This window comes from Manis pentadactyla, chromosome 4 (genome assembly GCF_030020395.1).
Source record: "Manis pentadactyla isolate mManPen7 chromosome 4, mManPen7.hap1, whole genome shotgun sequence".
Classification (NCBI taxonomy): Eukaryota; Metazoa; Chordata; class Mammalia; order Pholidota; family Manidae; genus Manis; species Manis pentadactyla.
The window spans coordinates 72,374,767-72,391,984 of record NC_080022.1 but is presented as its reverse complement, the minus strand read 5'-3'; the positions used below and the strand labels follow the sequence as shown (position 1 = coordinate 72,391,984).

Sequence of the window (17,218 nt, the reverse complement as noted above, 5' to 3'; positions counted from 1 at the left end):
TTGTGTCACTAAGGTGACTGGGAATGAGTAGTTGTACCTGTCCAAATCCCTCCCCATGGTGCTCTAAAAATTCACTACCTTCAACTCTACACATAGAGAACTATGTTAATCAAGGATAACATCTGACTTCCCAAAAGTAACATGCCTTAGACTGTTGACACAAGCCTTAGACTCATAGTTTACATATTTACCTCTTTCCATAATAACCAAATGGGCAAGTTATTTCTGATGCTACCTGGGGTCAGGACATATTCAAGAGATCTTAGATCCCAAACTGATATTTATACAAGGCCCTTAGACAAACCTGTCTGTCTGGAAGAGAGACTCCAAAAGGGAATGCAGACTGGATTCTCCCTGGAGGAAGGGCTTACCCTTAGATCCAACATGCCTTTTTGAGGTTGAACCAGACCCACAAAAGAGAGCCAAAGTGAGCCCTGAAGAATCTTAGACCTACTTTACCTTAGTGGAACCTAAAAATGGCCCTAGAGGCTACATCTCCCTGAAAATACTTTGGAAGTGATTAGCTTGTCCCTCTAGAGAGATGCCCTACCTTGCCAATGATCTATTTTGAATTTGGAATAAAGCTGTTTCAAGGGACTTATTACTGAGAGCTTTTTTCTATTCTTCTGTATAGCATTACCAACAACATGGCTTCCCAGAGACTGACCTGCGTACATTTATATCAGAGTGCAAAGATCTACCCAATTCTGGAAAATACAGATTAGAAGATGACCCTCCAGTATCTATAATCTGCTGTTGTAAAAAGTAGCTATCAGGCTAATCTGTGCTCTCAAGGGAAATAAAGGGGGCTGAGTTGGGAGACTGTATAGATACTTTAAGATCAGGTGTAATGCATTCAAAGACTAATACTATTTTGAGCAAATTGATGGCTATAATCCATCAAGAACTATGTTTGTATTTTTAAAAGCAATATTTAATGTCTTTGTAGCTTTATGTTTGGTTTATTTAAAAAACAACTAACCTTAATGAGGGAAGCTTTCTTGTTTACTTTGCCATAGCTTTAGAATGGCCCTCTTTCCTCTAGCTTTTACATTTTTTCTTCTAGCTATTCTGACTGTGCTGTGTCATCAGTGGAAAATAATGCCTGGTTTGACTTCAGATAGCTCACTAACCCTGGCCTGGACCACTCTCAGGGTTCCATCCCCAAGACAGAGGTTGATTGCTATATATCCAGTAATCATTGCATTTTAAAACCTTCTCTTAAAAGGTAGAATAAGAAAGCAACCACCACCACCAGGTAACAGCCTAATATTTGATTCTGAAGGACAACTGTTACCTGGCTGCTTTTAGTTGTGGAGAGGACTGGGTTTTTAAGCATTCGTGTATAAGTTTTCTCTTCTTCTTCAATGTTAAAGTACAAACTTGAAACTTGTATATTCTATACATATATGAAAACTAAAGTGCATACCAAATGCAATTTCAATTTCACAATGATTATTTTCTTAGTACTTGCGTGGCCTTCTGAAAAACTGATTTACTGTGCCCATTAGAGGCACGTTCAGTCTCTCAGAAAAGAATAGTGTTTGGGGTCAGGAACTGTGGTTTCTTGGGGGAGATGTTCTATAACTCACATTAAACATATTTTGGAAAACAATTATGCTCAAACTTTAAAAATAAGTGGGGAATGTAAGCCTTAAAAAGACATTAAAAGCAAGCCTCCACATCTAACAGACCACTGATTAGAAGTTTCAGGGATTTTCACAACATGAATTCTTGTATTATGTGTTATTTATTCAAATAGAAATGAATTCAATGATGTACAATGAAAGTTTTCTCAAAGTAAACTCTTTTTTTTAAGTAAACTGATTTGTTAAATTTTTTTGTCTTAAGGACTAAATGAAGATAACCTTGAGACACTGAAATCTTATTAACATAGCATATTAGGGGAAAAGAAGAGGCTTTTAAAAGGGAAAAAGAAGAGGCTTTTAAAATAGTGGTTGACATCATTCACAACAGAAACAAAATTATAAATTATCCAGCAATTAACCTAAGGTAGCAAGTAGAAATGTTAAATTCTTAAATGTTAAAATGTGAGGCTTTACAATGAGTATAAACTATTTTTGTAGTACCTGTGGCTTTTAAAAAATAGAAAATCTAAATCTCTAGGTAAGTATATTTATCTTTCGTCCAGTTCTAACATTTATATCACAATCAATTTTAGAATTCACTAGAATGCATTGTGAATCTTGGAATCATGTTTATTATCTGATAAATGCTTTACTTTACTCCTTGTGAGACTTCTGGATTAGAAGTAATACTTCAATGGAAACATGAAACCACTGACCCAGTGTTGGGTCTGGAGTTTTACTTTGCCCTGAAGTCATTATGTTTCTGCTGTGGAATTATAGCCAATAACTTGGCACCTTCATGTCTCATGATTCTTCAAGTCATTTTATTATGGCAGGAGTCCCTGATAAATTCCAAGTCCATATTTTTAGTAATAATGCCCATGAGAGAATATCTTTCTATTTCCTGAAAGAAACAGCACTGATATTTTGAACTGTCCCCAAACCAGTATGATAGCTTGATCCGGGTAAGCAGATAAGTTATAGGCCAGTCATTTTAGTGTTCCTTTTGTATGTATATATGTAAACATAATGTATGTCAACATAGTGTAAGAATAGAAAATGTAAGTCATTTCTTCTCCTGGGCTTTTAGACTGGGGGAGCAAAAAGGAGATTGAGGCTGAACTTTTGTTGGCAATACCCATTTGTCTGGAGGTCAGGTTCTCTGCCCTCCTCCCTACCACCCCATAATGATTCTCAAGCTTGTGGACATAAGAATCACCAGGAAATCTTGTTAAAATTTTAGATATGTAGGTAGTACCAGCAGAGATTTCTTATTTGTCAAGTCTTGAGGGAGACCAGGAATCTATAGTTTAGCAGGAACACCGGGTGATTCTGATTCTGGTTAATTGTGGCTGCATGGCCCAGAGCTGGCCAAGGAACAATTAAATCCTTTTGTTGGAGCTACAAATGAGGAAATGTTCATGGGCTCAAGATATGGACTGGCCTTCTATTTCTCGACCATATTAGTCAACAGAATAACTCTAAGAGACTTAATGGGCATCAAAATAGATATCTTAGGATTTCTATTGTCTGTTAACAATCTTTTTCAGGTGAACTTTGATTTTAATGATGCCACATTTTATTTAAACAGTTCAGGTGCCATTTTCTTCTGTTACTTCAATAAAGCTTTGAATATATAATACATACTGAGTTTTAATCCTTTGGCCAGCACACCATTTCCAAATTAAATTAATACATGCAAACAGAGAGGTGATGGATTAGCAGAAAAGACAAAATTTTCACTTTTTAAAGGTATGATGATATACACAGAAAAGCGAATAGAATTAACAACTTACCAAACTAGTTAAGAGGATGCAACAAGGTTGTCAGATGTACGATCATTTTAACAATTCTCTAAGCTTCCTCTCCACTATTAACATCTAGACATCATTCACAACAGAAACAAAATTATAAATTATCCAGCAATTAACCTAAGGTAGCAAGTAGAAATCCTTCCCAGAGAAAATTTCAAAAACTCTATTAAAAGACATAAAAGAAGACCTGAATAATTGCAGAGATAATATATGCTGAATGGGGGCAACTTAGCGGAGTAAAGATTTGATTCTCTTCATATCAGTCTATGAATTGATATGAACAACATCAATAACAACAATATAATTGGTATGAACAACAATAAAACAACAATAAAAATTCAAAGTGCTTTTATGAAATTAAAAAAATCAATACTAAAATTCATATGAAGTGAAAAGTCCAAGAATAACAAAGTCAAGTTTGAAGAGAAAGGAGAGCTTCATTCTACCTAATACTAAGCAATACTACAGTTTTATAGTAAAGAAATTAAAATAGTATTTATATAGTATTAACAGAGAAGCAAACTAAGAGACCAATGAATGGAATATAGAGCTCAGAAATATACTCATGTATATTTGGAAACCTGTTATAAGATAAAGCCATCACCAGAAAGCAAGTGGAAAAGAAGAGGCTTTTAAAATAGTGGTTGGCAAACTATGGCCTATAAGCCACCTGATTTTGTAAGGCTTTTGAGCTAGAATGGTTTTTCTGTTTTTAAATCACTGAAAAAAACATAAATTACACCTGAGTCACGGAAGAAGTCTCAAGAGAAATTTTAAAACATTTTGAACTAAATGAAAATGAAAATATACCTTATCAGAAATTGTGAGATGCAGCAAAAGCAGTGCCTAGAGAGAAATTTATAGTTTTGAGCTCATATATTAGAAAAGAAGATCTAAAATTAACGTCCAATCTTTCCTTTTCAGGACACTAGAAAAAGAAGAGCAAATTAAATCCAAAATAAGCAGAAGAAAAGAAATAATAAAATCAGAATAGAAATCAATGAAATTGAAAACAGGAAATTAGTACAGAAAATAAATGAAAGCAAAAGCTGGTTCTTTCAAAACATCAATAAAATTGATAAGGCTATAGCCAGGCTCACTAAGAAAAAAGAGAGAAGATTCAGATTACTAATATCTGAAATGAAAGAGAGTATCACTACAGATCCCACGGGCATTAAAGGGAAAATAAAGGAATATCATGAACTCTATGCTCACAATTTTGAAAACCTGAATGAAATAGACCAGCTCCTTCAAGGACACACTTGCCAAAATTTGCATAAGAAATCACATCAGCAATCTAATTGGCCCATATCAATTAAGGAAATTGAATCAATAATTAATAACCTTCCAAATCAGAAAGTACCCATCCCAGATGGGTTCACTGGTGAATTCTACAATACATTTAAGGGAAAATTACACCAATTCTCTACAATCTCTGCCAGAAGATTGAAACAGATGGAATACTTCCTAACTCATTTTTTGAAGCCAGCAGTATCTTAGTACCAAAACTAGACAAAGACATTGCAAGAAAAAAAAACTAGAGACCAATATCTCTCATGAACATAAATGCAAAATCCTCAACAAAAATATTAGTAGATTGAATCCAACAGTGTATAAAAAGAATTATATAACATAATGAAGTGGAATTTATTCTCAGGTTTGAAAGACTGGTTCAATATTCAAAAATCAATTCATATAATCCATCACATCAAAAAGCTAAGAAAACAAAATCACAATCATGTCAATACATGCAGAAAAAGCATTTGACAAACCTAGTACCCATTCAGTGTAAAAAAATTATCAGCAAACTAGGAATAGAGGTGAACACCCTCTACTTGAAAAAAAAACATCTACAAAAAAAACCCCTACATCTAACATCATACTTAATGGAGAAAAACTAGGAGTTTTCTGACTAAGATCAACAACAAGGCAACGATGTACTCTCTCATCACTCATTTTCAACATCATACTGGAAGTCCTAGCTAATGCAGTAAGGGAAGAAAAGGAAATAAAAGGTATACACACTGAGAGGGTAGAAATAAAACAGAATTGGTTTGCAGATGACATCATTGTCTATGCAGAAGATCTGAAAGAATGGATAAAAAACTGGAACTAATAAGTGATTACAACAAGGTTGTAGTGAAATAGGTGTTAGTGGGACACAGGCAGATAGAGCTCAAGGCCCCAGTAAAGCACAGGCAGGAGGGAGCTGGGGTCAAGGCTTTGCAGTTAACAAGGAACCACCTCCTGGACATCTGGAAAGTGCAGCCTGAGAAACAAGAGAGTTTTCCATCCTATCTCAGCCCTACCAATAAGACCCCACCAATCATGTAAATTTGACTCCCTGATTTCCAGACGCTTTAAGCCCCTAGACATTGCAGTCCTAATGGCAGCCGTCTTTGGAGCCCCTCCCAATTTGTGGGAGTCCTTTCCTTTTCACTCCTCATTACAAGCTTTGCTGGTTGCTATGTACTCTTTGTCTGCTGATTTCATTCTTCATTGCCTCTGAAACATGATCCTGGGAAGAATAGTAACTTCTCCACTGGTAATAGTAGGATACAAGGTTAATATACAAAAGTCAATTGCTTTCTTATATGGCAACAATAAAATGTCAGAATTTTACATTAAAAACACAGTACCATTTACATTAGTACTCCCCCAAATTAAATACATAGTTATAAAGCTAACAAAATATGTACAAGATCTATATTAGGAAACCTATAATTCTTTTGAAAGAAATCAAAGAACTATATGACTGGGGAAATATTCCATATTGATAGATAAGAAGACTCAGTATTGACTTGATATCAGTTCTTCCTAACTTGATCTATAGATTCAACACAATCCCAGTAAATTCCTAGCAATTATTTTGTGGATATCCACAAACTGATTTTAAAGTTTATACAAAGAGGAAAAAGACACAGAATAGCCAATATGATATCGAAGAACAAAGTTGGAATATTGATACTACCTTACATCAAGACTTACTTTAAAGCCACAGTAGTTAAGAAAGTGTGATACTGGTGAAAGAATAGACGAATAGGGCAATGGAACAGAATAAAAAGCCCAGAAATAGAGCCACACAGCTGTAGTCAACTGATCTTTGACGAGAGGCAAAGGCAATTCAATGGAGAAAAGATAGTCTTTTCAACAAATGTTGCTAGAACAACTGGACATTTATGTGCAAAAACATACAGCTAGACAACAGAACAGATCTTACACCCTTCACAAAAATTAACTCAAAATGGATCATGGATGTAAATATAAAATTCAAAACAATAGAACTCCAAAAGATAACATAGGAGAAAATCAAGATGACCTTGGGTATGGTAACAACTTTTTAGATAGACCAAAAGCACAACACATGAAAGAAAGAACTGACAAGATGGATATCATTAACATAAGAACTTCTGCTCTGTAAAAAACACTGTCAAGAGAATGACAAGACAAGCCACAAACTAGGAAAAACTGTTTGCAAAAGATACCTGATAAAGGATGATTGTACAAAATATACAAAGAACCCTTAAAAGTCAAAAATAAAAACAACCTGATTTAAAAATGATCAAAGACCTAAGAAGGCACCTCACTAAAGAAGATACACAGATATCAAACATATGAAAAATAGTTCAACATTATATGTTATCAGAGAATCACAAATTAAATCAACAATGAGTTACCACCACACACTTACTAGAATAGCCAAAATCCAAAACACTGACAACACCAGGTGCAGGTGAGAATATGGAGCAACAATAACTCTCATTTTGCTAGTGAGGATGTAGAACATCAGTAACTCTCATTTGTTTCTGATTAGGAATGCAAAATGATACAACCACTTCAGAAAAGGGTTGGGCAGTTTGTAAACAAAACAATACTCTTACAGTACAATCCAGCAGTCATGCTCCTTGGTATTTACCCAAGTGAGTTGAAAAAGTTATGTCCACAGAAAAACCTGCAATGGGATATTTCTAGCAGCTTTTATCATAATTGCCAAAACTTGGCAGCAATCAAGATGTCCTCCTTCAGTAGATGAATGGATAAATACACTGTGGTATATCCAGAGAGCACTAAAAAGAATTCAGTTATCAAGCAAGGAAAAGAGAGCAGTTTTAAGTGCATATTACTAAGTGAAAGCAGTCAGTCTGAAAAGGCTGCATACTATGTGAATCCCACTGATGACATTCTTTAAAAGTTAAAACTACAGAGAGGGTAAAAAGATCAATGGTTGTCAGGGTTTGGGGGATGGGGAGAAATGAAAAGGCAGAGAACAATGGATTATAAGGGCAGGGTCTTATTCCTTTTGGACTGCTATAGCAGGATATATAAACTGAGTGGCCTATAAATAACAGAATGTATTACTCACAGTTCACAAGAAGTGAGCAGATTTGGTGCCTGGTAAGAGCTCCCTTTCAGGCTCATGGACAGCTGTCTTTTTGCTGTGTCCTCACACTGTGGAAGGGAGCAAGGGAGCTCTCCAGGACCTCTTTTATAAGGACACTAATCCATTAATGAGGGCTCAATCCCCATCACCTAGTCATTTCCCAAAGGCTCCACCTCCAAATACCATCACCATTGGACCCAGTCTTCCGCTTGCACCGAGTAAGGTACGCATCAAAATAGAAACGACTAACAGACAGACAAAAGAATGGATGGAGAAAAGGGAAGAGTGGAAAATCACGGAAAGAGTGAACTTTGAAAGGCAGGAGCCACGGAGGGCGGGGAGTGCGCGGCCCGGCCGCTCGGGGGCGGTGTGAACGGCGCGCGGGCTGCACCCGTGCCCGCCGCCCGGTTCCCTTTAGAAGGCGCTTCTCCCCAGCCCTACCTCCTGGCAGACACCCAGGACGCGGAGCAGCCGGCCGCAGCGCCCGTGGGCACCCTGGACGCCAGCGCTGGGGCCTCCGGCCGGCTCCCACGGCCGCAGCAGGTGCAGCCGTCGCACCCGCGGCCTCCTGCTCCTGCCTCTCGAGGCCGCACCGTGCCTCGCGGCGTGGAGGCGCTGGACCTGCCGGAGTGGAACGGAGCCTCAGGCCGGTCCTGCGGGCCTTGCCGCAGGTCAGTACCCCAGGGGCGCTGGCCTCTGCCTCCCGGGTGTGCCAGGGGGGGGACCCTCCATTCCCGGCTCCCTCCCCGGGCGGCTTTCCTTCCCGGGGCTTCTCGCGTCCGCACCTCCGCGCCGTCTCCCCCGCCCCCGCCTGGCTCTGCCGCGCTGCCGCCCGCCTCCCGGGCCTCGAGAGGCCGGTTCGCTCCCACGTGGGAAATTCCGTAGGGCACCAAGTTGAGAAGCTGTCCGCCGGCCCCCCGGCTAGCCCATTCGGGGCAGGAGGGACGGCGCGCGCCGGAGGTGGTGACTCTGGGGCGGGACTGGGGCGCTGGCTCCGCGCAGGTTCCCTCCCGGCGCGCGCAAACCTGCTGGCAGACCTGTGGCCATGCCGCCCGGGCAGTGGCCGCCCACCAGCTCTGGGGCCGGGGTGGGAGCGCACGCGGCGGCTGGCGGGAAGGGCGCTTCTAGAAGGGCTCCAGCTGCAGGGAGGCCGTCCCGGTGAGGCCAAAGTACGTGTGATCTGAACCGTTTTTCCTGCTGCGAATTCTGAAAGTCATGGGAAGTTCTGAGGGCGGATGCCTGACACTGCAGTCTTACCACCTTCCGCAGGCCAGGAAGCCAGAGAGGGGATCAGGTGTTTGCAAGTTCGCCGTCAGGTGAAGCGCCCAAGCTGTATCTTTCAGGATATCAGACTCTGGAGAAATCCTCTAGTGGACGGCTTCACTGTCTGGTCTAGACTAGAGCAGAATCCCTGGTGCCTTGGGAATGCTTATATGAACTGCTTGCAGTTGGTTAACTAAGGCTGGGCTCTGCCTACCGTAACAAACTGGCCTTTTCCTCAGGTAGGAGGGTGGTTGTGTGGTTAACCCCAATTCCTCTGCCGTTATGAAAATGCGCACAGTTCAGCCTGATGACGCTGCCGAGGGGCCCCACCTCCACAGCGAAAGCTGTGCCCACCCAGCCCCGCAGCTGAGCCGGATTGGTGAGTACGAACAGGCTTTGTCTCCCCCTTCCCTGCTCGCAAAACAAATAGAATCGTGGACGCTTAAACTTCCTTAAAATAGTATAGACACTTTCCGGCCTTTACTGCATGGCGTTCTCACTATTATAAATGGACGTAATGCTATCATGGAAAGCCAGAATTCAAGAGGAAAATTTTCTTGATCTCTGGTGGCTATCCAGATAAGTATTTAACTAATTCCAAGCAAGTATGGTATGTATTTTTTAGACTTTTGAAAGACCAAATTTGAACTGGAAGACATAACTTTTTGGACAACAAGATACCTGTGAATGTTACAAGGGAATGACGGTATCATGTAACTTATAAACCATCTCTTTTAATGTTATGTGTCTATTTCTAATGGGGCAGATAGTTAGAAGTTACACATTTCTTGCATCTACTTAGCTCTAAAAGCACTGTCCTAAAAGATAGCAAGCAAATCCACTCTGGGTCCATTTACTGTCTTCTGCTTAGACTGACAGACAGGCTTGTACTCATCGTGAATGTGGTGTATAATCTATTTTCTTATCTTGACTCCAGTACTTTTCTTAGCACATTTCCTTCAGGACTCAAATGGTTTAGTCATATCCAGTAAGTATCATTAGAAGCTCCTATTCTTGCAGTATAAGAGACACATGCTTGGGTGTCCACATAAATAGCTTTTGAAGGAATTCAGATTTGAAGTGGAAATAAATGCCTGGTTGTACGTACCAGTGGGAAACAGCATTGTGGGTCATTGTAAAGTGAGAATGAAGAAGGGGTCAGTAACAGAAGGGTGGGAGAGGTTTTCTGTGGCTGTTAGGATGCAAATTCTGTTATTTTATGTTGAAGGGATCAAATGCATTCTTCTCCCCAGAGGAAGGATGTGGACTTCACGTTTTCAGGAACTGCACAAACTAAGCAGCCCAGGTTTGGGGGAACCCAGAAACAACTCCTTACTGAATCAGCAGTCTCAAAATTTTAGCTCATCTTTTTCTTCATATTTTAAGATGAGTCAAACTCCCATTACCCTGAACTTTCCCTTTTCCTTTAGCAAACCTTCCATAAACCAAGTTTTGTGGCCTGGATCCTTTAAAAGCAGGCACATTTCCTATGCTTACCCTGACCATTCCCATGCAGAGGCCACTAGAATAATGCCAATTTTATTTAATCTTATGTACTTAAAAATTGATAAATCCAGATGAATGTTTGAGGAGGCCATGTTCTTTCCTCCCAAAAAACACATCAAAAGTATTGTTTATAACAGTGAAATAATACATGTAAAATATCCTAATGAAGCAAGTGGGCAGAGTAGGGGGACACATTTGGAATGGAGTGACAACAAATACAGAACGGAAAGTCAGGGATGCTCATAGTCTCAAGCCAGTCTCACCGATTAGGTCTCTGTCAGTGAAGTGAAACCCAGAATAAGACAATTCTTAAAGCACAGTTGAAAAATGGGTGACTTCTTGTGGCTGCAGTTTTCAAAGTTAGTGGCCAAAGAAAACCCTTTTGGCTGTGAAAATTAAAAGGGGATCATCCCTAAGGCTGAACTGTTCTCTGGCTGAGGCCTGAGTCTGGGTTCCACATGTCGTTTCTAGAGAATGAAACCACCCTTCACTAAGCTCGTTTCATCAAATGTTACCGGTTTCATAAAGAAAGTAATTTTACTTTCAGACTTGATTCTCTTTATCAAACTGCAGTCCTTCCAGGATCACATGTTTAAAGCCATGTTTTGGTTTACTTGTTTGTTTGCACTGGCAATCCTCCCGGGGGCTATAACCCTCCTTTCCTCAGCCTCCCTCTAGCTGAGCTTTCTGCTCTGTTTTGAGCTTGGGTCTCAGCCTCCTTTTCCCTGGTGTGAAAAGACAGTTTTGGGAGTGTGTTGCCAATATTCTTTTGGGAGGATTGCTTTCTTTCTTCACCTTTGAAGGCTGTATTTTGTTCTCTCTCCTTGAATATGTCTGGTGATTTCAGCCTAAAACTCTCTCAGGCAATAATTGGTGACTGGTGGGGCTAAAGATTCTGGAAAACTGTCTCAGAGTAATTCTGGAAGATTTAAATGAGGAGCTATTTAAATGAGGAGCTTTAAAAAAAAATCACATTACCTATAGGAACTAGAGATAGGCTGAATCTAGGGATTCCCCAGCTGACACTGAGGTGGACTTCTCCAAAAGTAAAGTAAACTGATTCCCTAGTTTGAGAGAAAAATGACTAATTATAACTTTATAATTTCCTTTAATTTTACTTTTCCTTAGGGAGGGTCATCAGCATGACTGTTAAATTGGGCATTTATGAGACTATTAGAGAAAGAAAAATGTAATGAATGCCACAATTCCATTCATTTTCTCCAGCTATCACTGCATTTGAAATGATGTATTGCTGAGGAATAGAGTTTTGCTTTATTTATCTCTGACCCAAAGAGCTGATTCTTCAGGATATAGTTTCAAAGGGCGTGTAGCATGTTCAGAACAAACACTTTTAAAAAGCTCAGCCATAATTCTGCTTTCCTGCTGACCTGAAGCAGCAAAGTGGTAATGAGTGATGATTTTCTAGGAACTCATGTGGCACAGTTGTCTTTAGGGAGATTCCTGAAAACTGTAACACGCTCCTCTTGTGTGGGTGGCTCTAGTGGAAAATGAAAAGCCCCTACAGTCTTTCTTCTGGGTGCTTCTCAGGATTAGAATGACCATGCCATTCATGTTGTGAGAGGTAACCAAGGTTTCTTTCTTTGAACTGTTTTTTATTCTTAACTTCCTTTAATTGGGGCCCAACTACCCCAGAACCTCAGCTCTCTGGACATTTCTTTGTCTCTGTCTCTCTTGTGATTGGGAAATCATTAGAATATCAGTTCATTGTAGAAACTGAAGTTAAAAAAAAACAAACACAGCCACAATGTGGGAGTTGCTGGGATTGTTCTAAAAAGTTCCATCTGCCACAGAGTCTCGTGACTCAACATGGTCACCCTCAGGCCAACATGGCCGTTGCTGAGTTTTAGCCTCTGCATTTACTTTCCCCCACTCTCCACCTCCCATTCACCACACACAGATCTGAGGCAGGGAAATACTTGACTACCTGGTACATGTCATTAAACTCTTTATTTTTGAAGTAGTTTATTTTAACTCATAATAACTCAAGAATTTACAAGTTAATCACCAAAAATCAAGATATTATGGAAAACCTGAAGAAAATTAAGATTACCTATAATACTATCTCACAGAGATAACCAAGATTTTTTTTTCTGATTTACTTACTTCTAGACTTTAAAAATGTCTGTATCCAGATATAAATAATGGCATTTTTTGAAAAATGACATCTCAATATATTTATTTTTTAACTTAAAAAATTAACATGTCATAGACATCTTTAGGTCATTTAGGTCATAGGGTTGCAATGAACATTTCTATAACCATCTTTTTGACCAGTTTAAACGTTTGTAATATAAATCCATAGAAGTTTGATTTCCACATCAAAGATATTCTCCAGGTACTGTCCAAATGCCCTTCAGAAGTTTATTTTTCCTTCAACAGCTTTCTTTCATTATTGATAAAAACAATTTAAGATAGATTTGCACCAATCTGACTTTTAGTATATTTTTGTTTGTTAAATGTTCACTGGCCTGTTCAGATCCTTTGCCTGTTTTTATGTTGGGCTGCCTTTTTTCTTATTAATAATAGTTTTGAGCTCTCCACAGGTTTTAGATACTCAATTTTTGTCTGAAAATATTGTATACATATTTTTCCCAGTCTGTCTTTTAACTTTCTGAAGTCTTAAATTTTTTGTGTTAAGAAATGTAATTTTCATTGGTTTCTTAATTTTCTCATGCTTAGAAAGGAATTTATATTGTATTTTTAAAAATTGTATATCTTATGCATCTATCAATTTTATTTTTTTAAATGTGTCTAAGTTTTATTTTTGGTTTTGGTTTGAGGGAGGACTCCAGCTTTCTATATCCTCAAGGGATTATAAGTTTTCATAACAATTCATTGAAAAATTCATTCTTTAGAAAGACCTTAGGAATATTAATTGAAACAAAGTAGGGTTTCTATCAGCAAACAAAGTAACTAAATTACTTAAAACCTACTAATGTATCTTAAGCAAGACTTTTCAGTGTATTTTTAATTCAGTTTGTCATTTTTAGATTTTCTATGATTGTTGTTTTAGGAGTTTTATTATCATTTGATGTGAACAGGTACGAGCCAAGGAAAAGCTCATGTAGTCAGTTATTGTCTCATTCATTCATTCATTCATTTTTTCTAACAACTATTCACTGAACAGCTACTATGTGTTGGGTGCTCTGTTGTATGCTGGGGGATGTAGTGGTCAGCAAGACTGGGCTTCATGAAGTTCTTATAAAGGAAGAACAATAAAGATTGTGATCTTAATTATGAAGGAAATCAACTGATGAGAGAGGCAGTGGGGATGGTCACTTTTATGGAGTTCCCAAGGAGCCCTCTCTAAAGAAATACATTTCAGCTGAGAGGCAAAGGATGAGGAGGAGCCAGACATATAGAGAGTTGGGGGAGCAGCAGGACAGATGCAACAGCAAATGCAAATGCCCAGAGCAGGAAATGTTCCAGGGCCAAGAAGGAAGCCACAGGGTAATAAGGAAGGGAAAGAGAGGGAATGGGAAGGAGTGGACAGTCACTTCTAGGCAATGGTAGGAAGACTGGATTTTAGTCTGAGAGCTGTCAGAAGCCACTAAAGGGTTTAAAGCAGGGAGGTAATATCTGACTGAAGCTTTTAAAATAACCCCTTTGGCTACTATGTGGAGATTTGGGAGGCTGCTGTAGTTGTCAAGTGAGCGGTGATGGTGCTCAGAAGCTGCAGTGGATAGAGAGAAATGGGGACCACTCCATGGTATGTTTTAAAGGAAGACTTGATCCACTGGGTTTGAGGGTTGAAGAAAAGGAGAAATCAAAGCATGACTCTGAAAGAAAACTTCCTGTACTTTACTACACATTAGAATTATCTGGAGAGCTAATCAAAATCTGGTTGCCCAGCTCATACCTGGATACCAGTTAAATCAGAATGTTTGGAGCTAGAAGTCTGATACTAAAACCTTTTCAAAGTTCCTGGGTTATTCTACAGTGCAGCCAAGGTGGAAAACCACTGACAGGATAAGGGATTACAGATGAAACATCTGGACGCATATGTATGGTCACTGCATTGAGCAGATGTGTGGAGAAGGTGGTGAAAGGTTGGTTTGAGAAATCTATCAGACATGTGGGTGGAGTTTCAAGGAAGAGCTTGTGTAAGGGAGTCTGTTCAAGAAAAATTTGCTGGAGATGAAATATGAAAGTCCACATTATGTGAATCATATTTAAAGCCATAGGACTGGACAAACTCTTTTAGAAGGGAGGACCGAGGACAGAAGAGTCCTGGGCTGTGTCCTGAGGCACTTTGGCATATAAATTCAGATGGAAGAGAAACCATCCCAGGAGACTGAGAAAGGCCCAGTGAGGTAGGAAGAACACCAGGTGTAGGGTGGTGCCAGGAGCCAAGCTACACCACCTGCCTGATGGCACAGCCCAGAAGGCTAATGGATGGATACCACACAGTGGGCCTCCAAAGGGGAGGCTACTGATATCTCTTCTATTGCTTAATTTGAATATTCTCCTAGTCCAAACAGCCCCATGAATCAGAACATGGCCCCAGGGACCATTCCTAAGGAAGGGCCTCAGAATGAGCCAATGAAGGAAGCCCCTGGGAAAGGACTGTTAGGAACCGTAGATCAACCATAAAAACCCAGCTTGTGTCAAGATAATCCCTCATCTAAAAAGAAAATAAAACCCTACACATTCCCCCCAGGCAGGTGGGTTATTATCCCTGGGTTTGGAAATAAAAGAAGTTTCAGGTGAATTCAGGGTACAACTCCCAGGCCAACTTGGCCCCCAGGAGAAATAAGAGATGACCATCATAAGGTATGGGTCAAGAGAGCAGATGGGAGCCTTGTTGGGAGAGGCCAAATATCTTGGTGTAGTCTCCTTATGAACCAGTACTATAGAGATTACAGTAAGCGTTGTTGTAGCCAAGATCAAAAGAATGACTGCTGCTCATTCTACTGTAACCGGTTTCAGGGAACTATAGAAAAAAAATGCCCCTGCAGAGAGTCTAGGTGAGAGACCAATTTTAAAATGACCTTTCCTAGATTAAGCAAATTTTAAGACACATTTACAAGACACTGTGTTGCCCTGTAGAAATTTAACCTGAGATTAGAATCTAAAAGTAAAAGAACAACAGAAAAATCTTGAGTAAAAGACCATGATGATCTTTCATGGTTGGAAAAGCAGGGGAACATTCCAAGAAGTAGATTATGCCAAAAAATACCTAATGACGCATGCTTTATGATGATTTTATGATGACTTTATGTAACCAGTCCCTATGTAATGCTTGAAGTTTCTGTCAATAAATGGCCAGCTTAGCATCTCGGCTAGTGTCTGTGTCCTCACTTATTCACCGACACCATTCATCCTTCAGGGACCTCTGGGCCCGCTGGAGCAGGACTCCGGCAGGGGGCCTCCTAGAAGCAGAGAGAGGCTGTCCCGGGGCATAGAGGTCCACTGCATCAAATGCCGTAAGTCGCTGAGCCACAGCTGTTGGAATCTGCAGCAGGAGATGGTTCACTCTGAGCCATAGTTTCTGTGGAGTAGTGATGCTGGGGTTCTTGTTTGCAGAGTCGAGTCGAAGAATGAACTTAGCAAACAGTCAAGGTAGGAGAGCCAGGGAGACTTTTTTTTGAGATACAGTGAAAGGACAGACAGAACTACTGGCTCACACCAGGAGGGGACAAGAGAGCCTGTAGTGGTGCGTTGTCTAGGGGTTTTATAGGCAGCTGAGATTTTTGGGAATTGGATAAAAGTCTTAAGGGTGTGGACTTGTTAAGTGGTCCCTGAATATTAAAACTTAACACAAGAAATTTACTGCTCTGATTTCTCCATGGGATACTGGCGTCTTGGTCTAGGAGCATATCAAAAGGCCACCTGCCCAGCCCCCAAGGTTGGCTGAGGTATTGTCTGTTTGCTAAAGAATAAGTTAAGAATCTTCTTAAACTTCCTGGGTGTTAAAATGCAATCTTATCTTTAAGGTGGAATCCTTCCTGCCTTTTATTATGTTTCTACAGCTGGGTCTGCATGCTAAATTAGTTGCCCAGTTTGCAAAGTCACCTCTTCAGATCTGAAGGAGGAAAGGCAGCACATAGGCCTGGGTCTTTAGCATGCTAAGGTGAATCTTATACATGATTACGAATGATTAGCATAATAAAAACATGTGCTACTCTTCTTTATCTGGGGAATATTAACTGATCTCACTGAAGAATGACCCTAGAGCTTAATGTTTAACACAGAGTTTTGGAAGGGGTTTCCTTGCATGTAGTTACATTGCTCTGACTGCAAATATCCTGCCTTGCTTTTTCCGGAGGCCCTCACCCTATTCTGTCTAAGCTCATGGTCTCTGTCTCAGTAGGATGAATGGAAATCCAGTGTGTGCTCTAAAGAATCTGAAGCGCAAAGGTACCTTAAGGAGGTAAATGTTGGGTTCATTCCATCAGATGACTGTTAACACTAGTTAGGCCAGAATTCTGTCTGTGTAGAAGCTGGGCGCCAGGATTTTTGGCCACCCCAGGTGACTCAGTGTGCAGCGAATTTGAAAACCATAGCCCTAAGTTCTTGTCTAGCTTTGATATTAATTGTTTTATCCTTGGGTATTAATATATGTCTTGCCCTCAATGAAATCAGGAAGACAGGAAGAATGGATACTGGGTGGGCAACTCGCAGTGTCTGTCATGAAAGGACTT

General features: G+C 40.0%; 2 protein-coding genes across 7 annotated transcripts in view; both read left to right on the top strand.

Annotated features, from left to right (window-relative positions):
• Positions 1 to 2,381, top strand: part of MCOLN3 (mucolipin TRP cation channel 3) — a 29,335-nt gene extending 26,954 nt beyond the window's left edge. The window contains exon 13 of the mRNA XM_036890318.2: positions 635 to 2,381. Coding sequence (XP_036746213.2) covers positions 635 to 769 — 135 coding nt within the window. The 3' untranslated portion in view covers positions 770 to 2,381. The remainder of the gene's footprint in view (positions 1 to 634) is intronic.
• A 5,816-nt stretch (positions 2,382 to 8,197) lies between these two features.
• The window catches only part of MCOLN2 (mucolipin TRP cation channel 2), a 56,085-nt gene continuing 47,064 nt past the window's right edge, over positions 8,198 to 17,218 (top strand). The window contains exon 1 of one of the 6 annotated variants that reach the window (XM_036890243.2): positions 8,198 to 8,455. Coding sequence is in view for 2 of the 6 variants with exons in the window: in XM_036890244.2 (XP_036746139.2) it covers positions 9,000 to 9,100 (101 nt within the window). In the remaining 4 variants the exon portion in view is untranslated. Of the gene's footprint in view, positions 8,456 to 8,653; positions 9,101 to 9,408; positions 9,427 to 17,218 lie in introns of those variants that run through there. The other 5 variants (XM_036890239.2, XM_036890244.2, XM_036890233.2 and 2 more) reach the window with 5 other exon arrangements.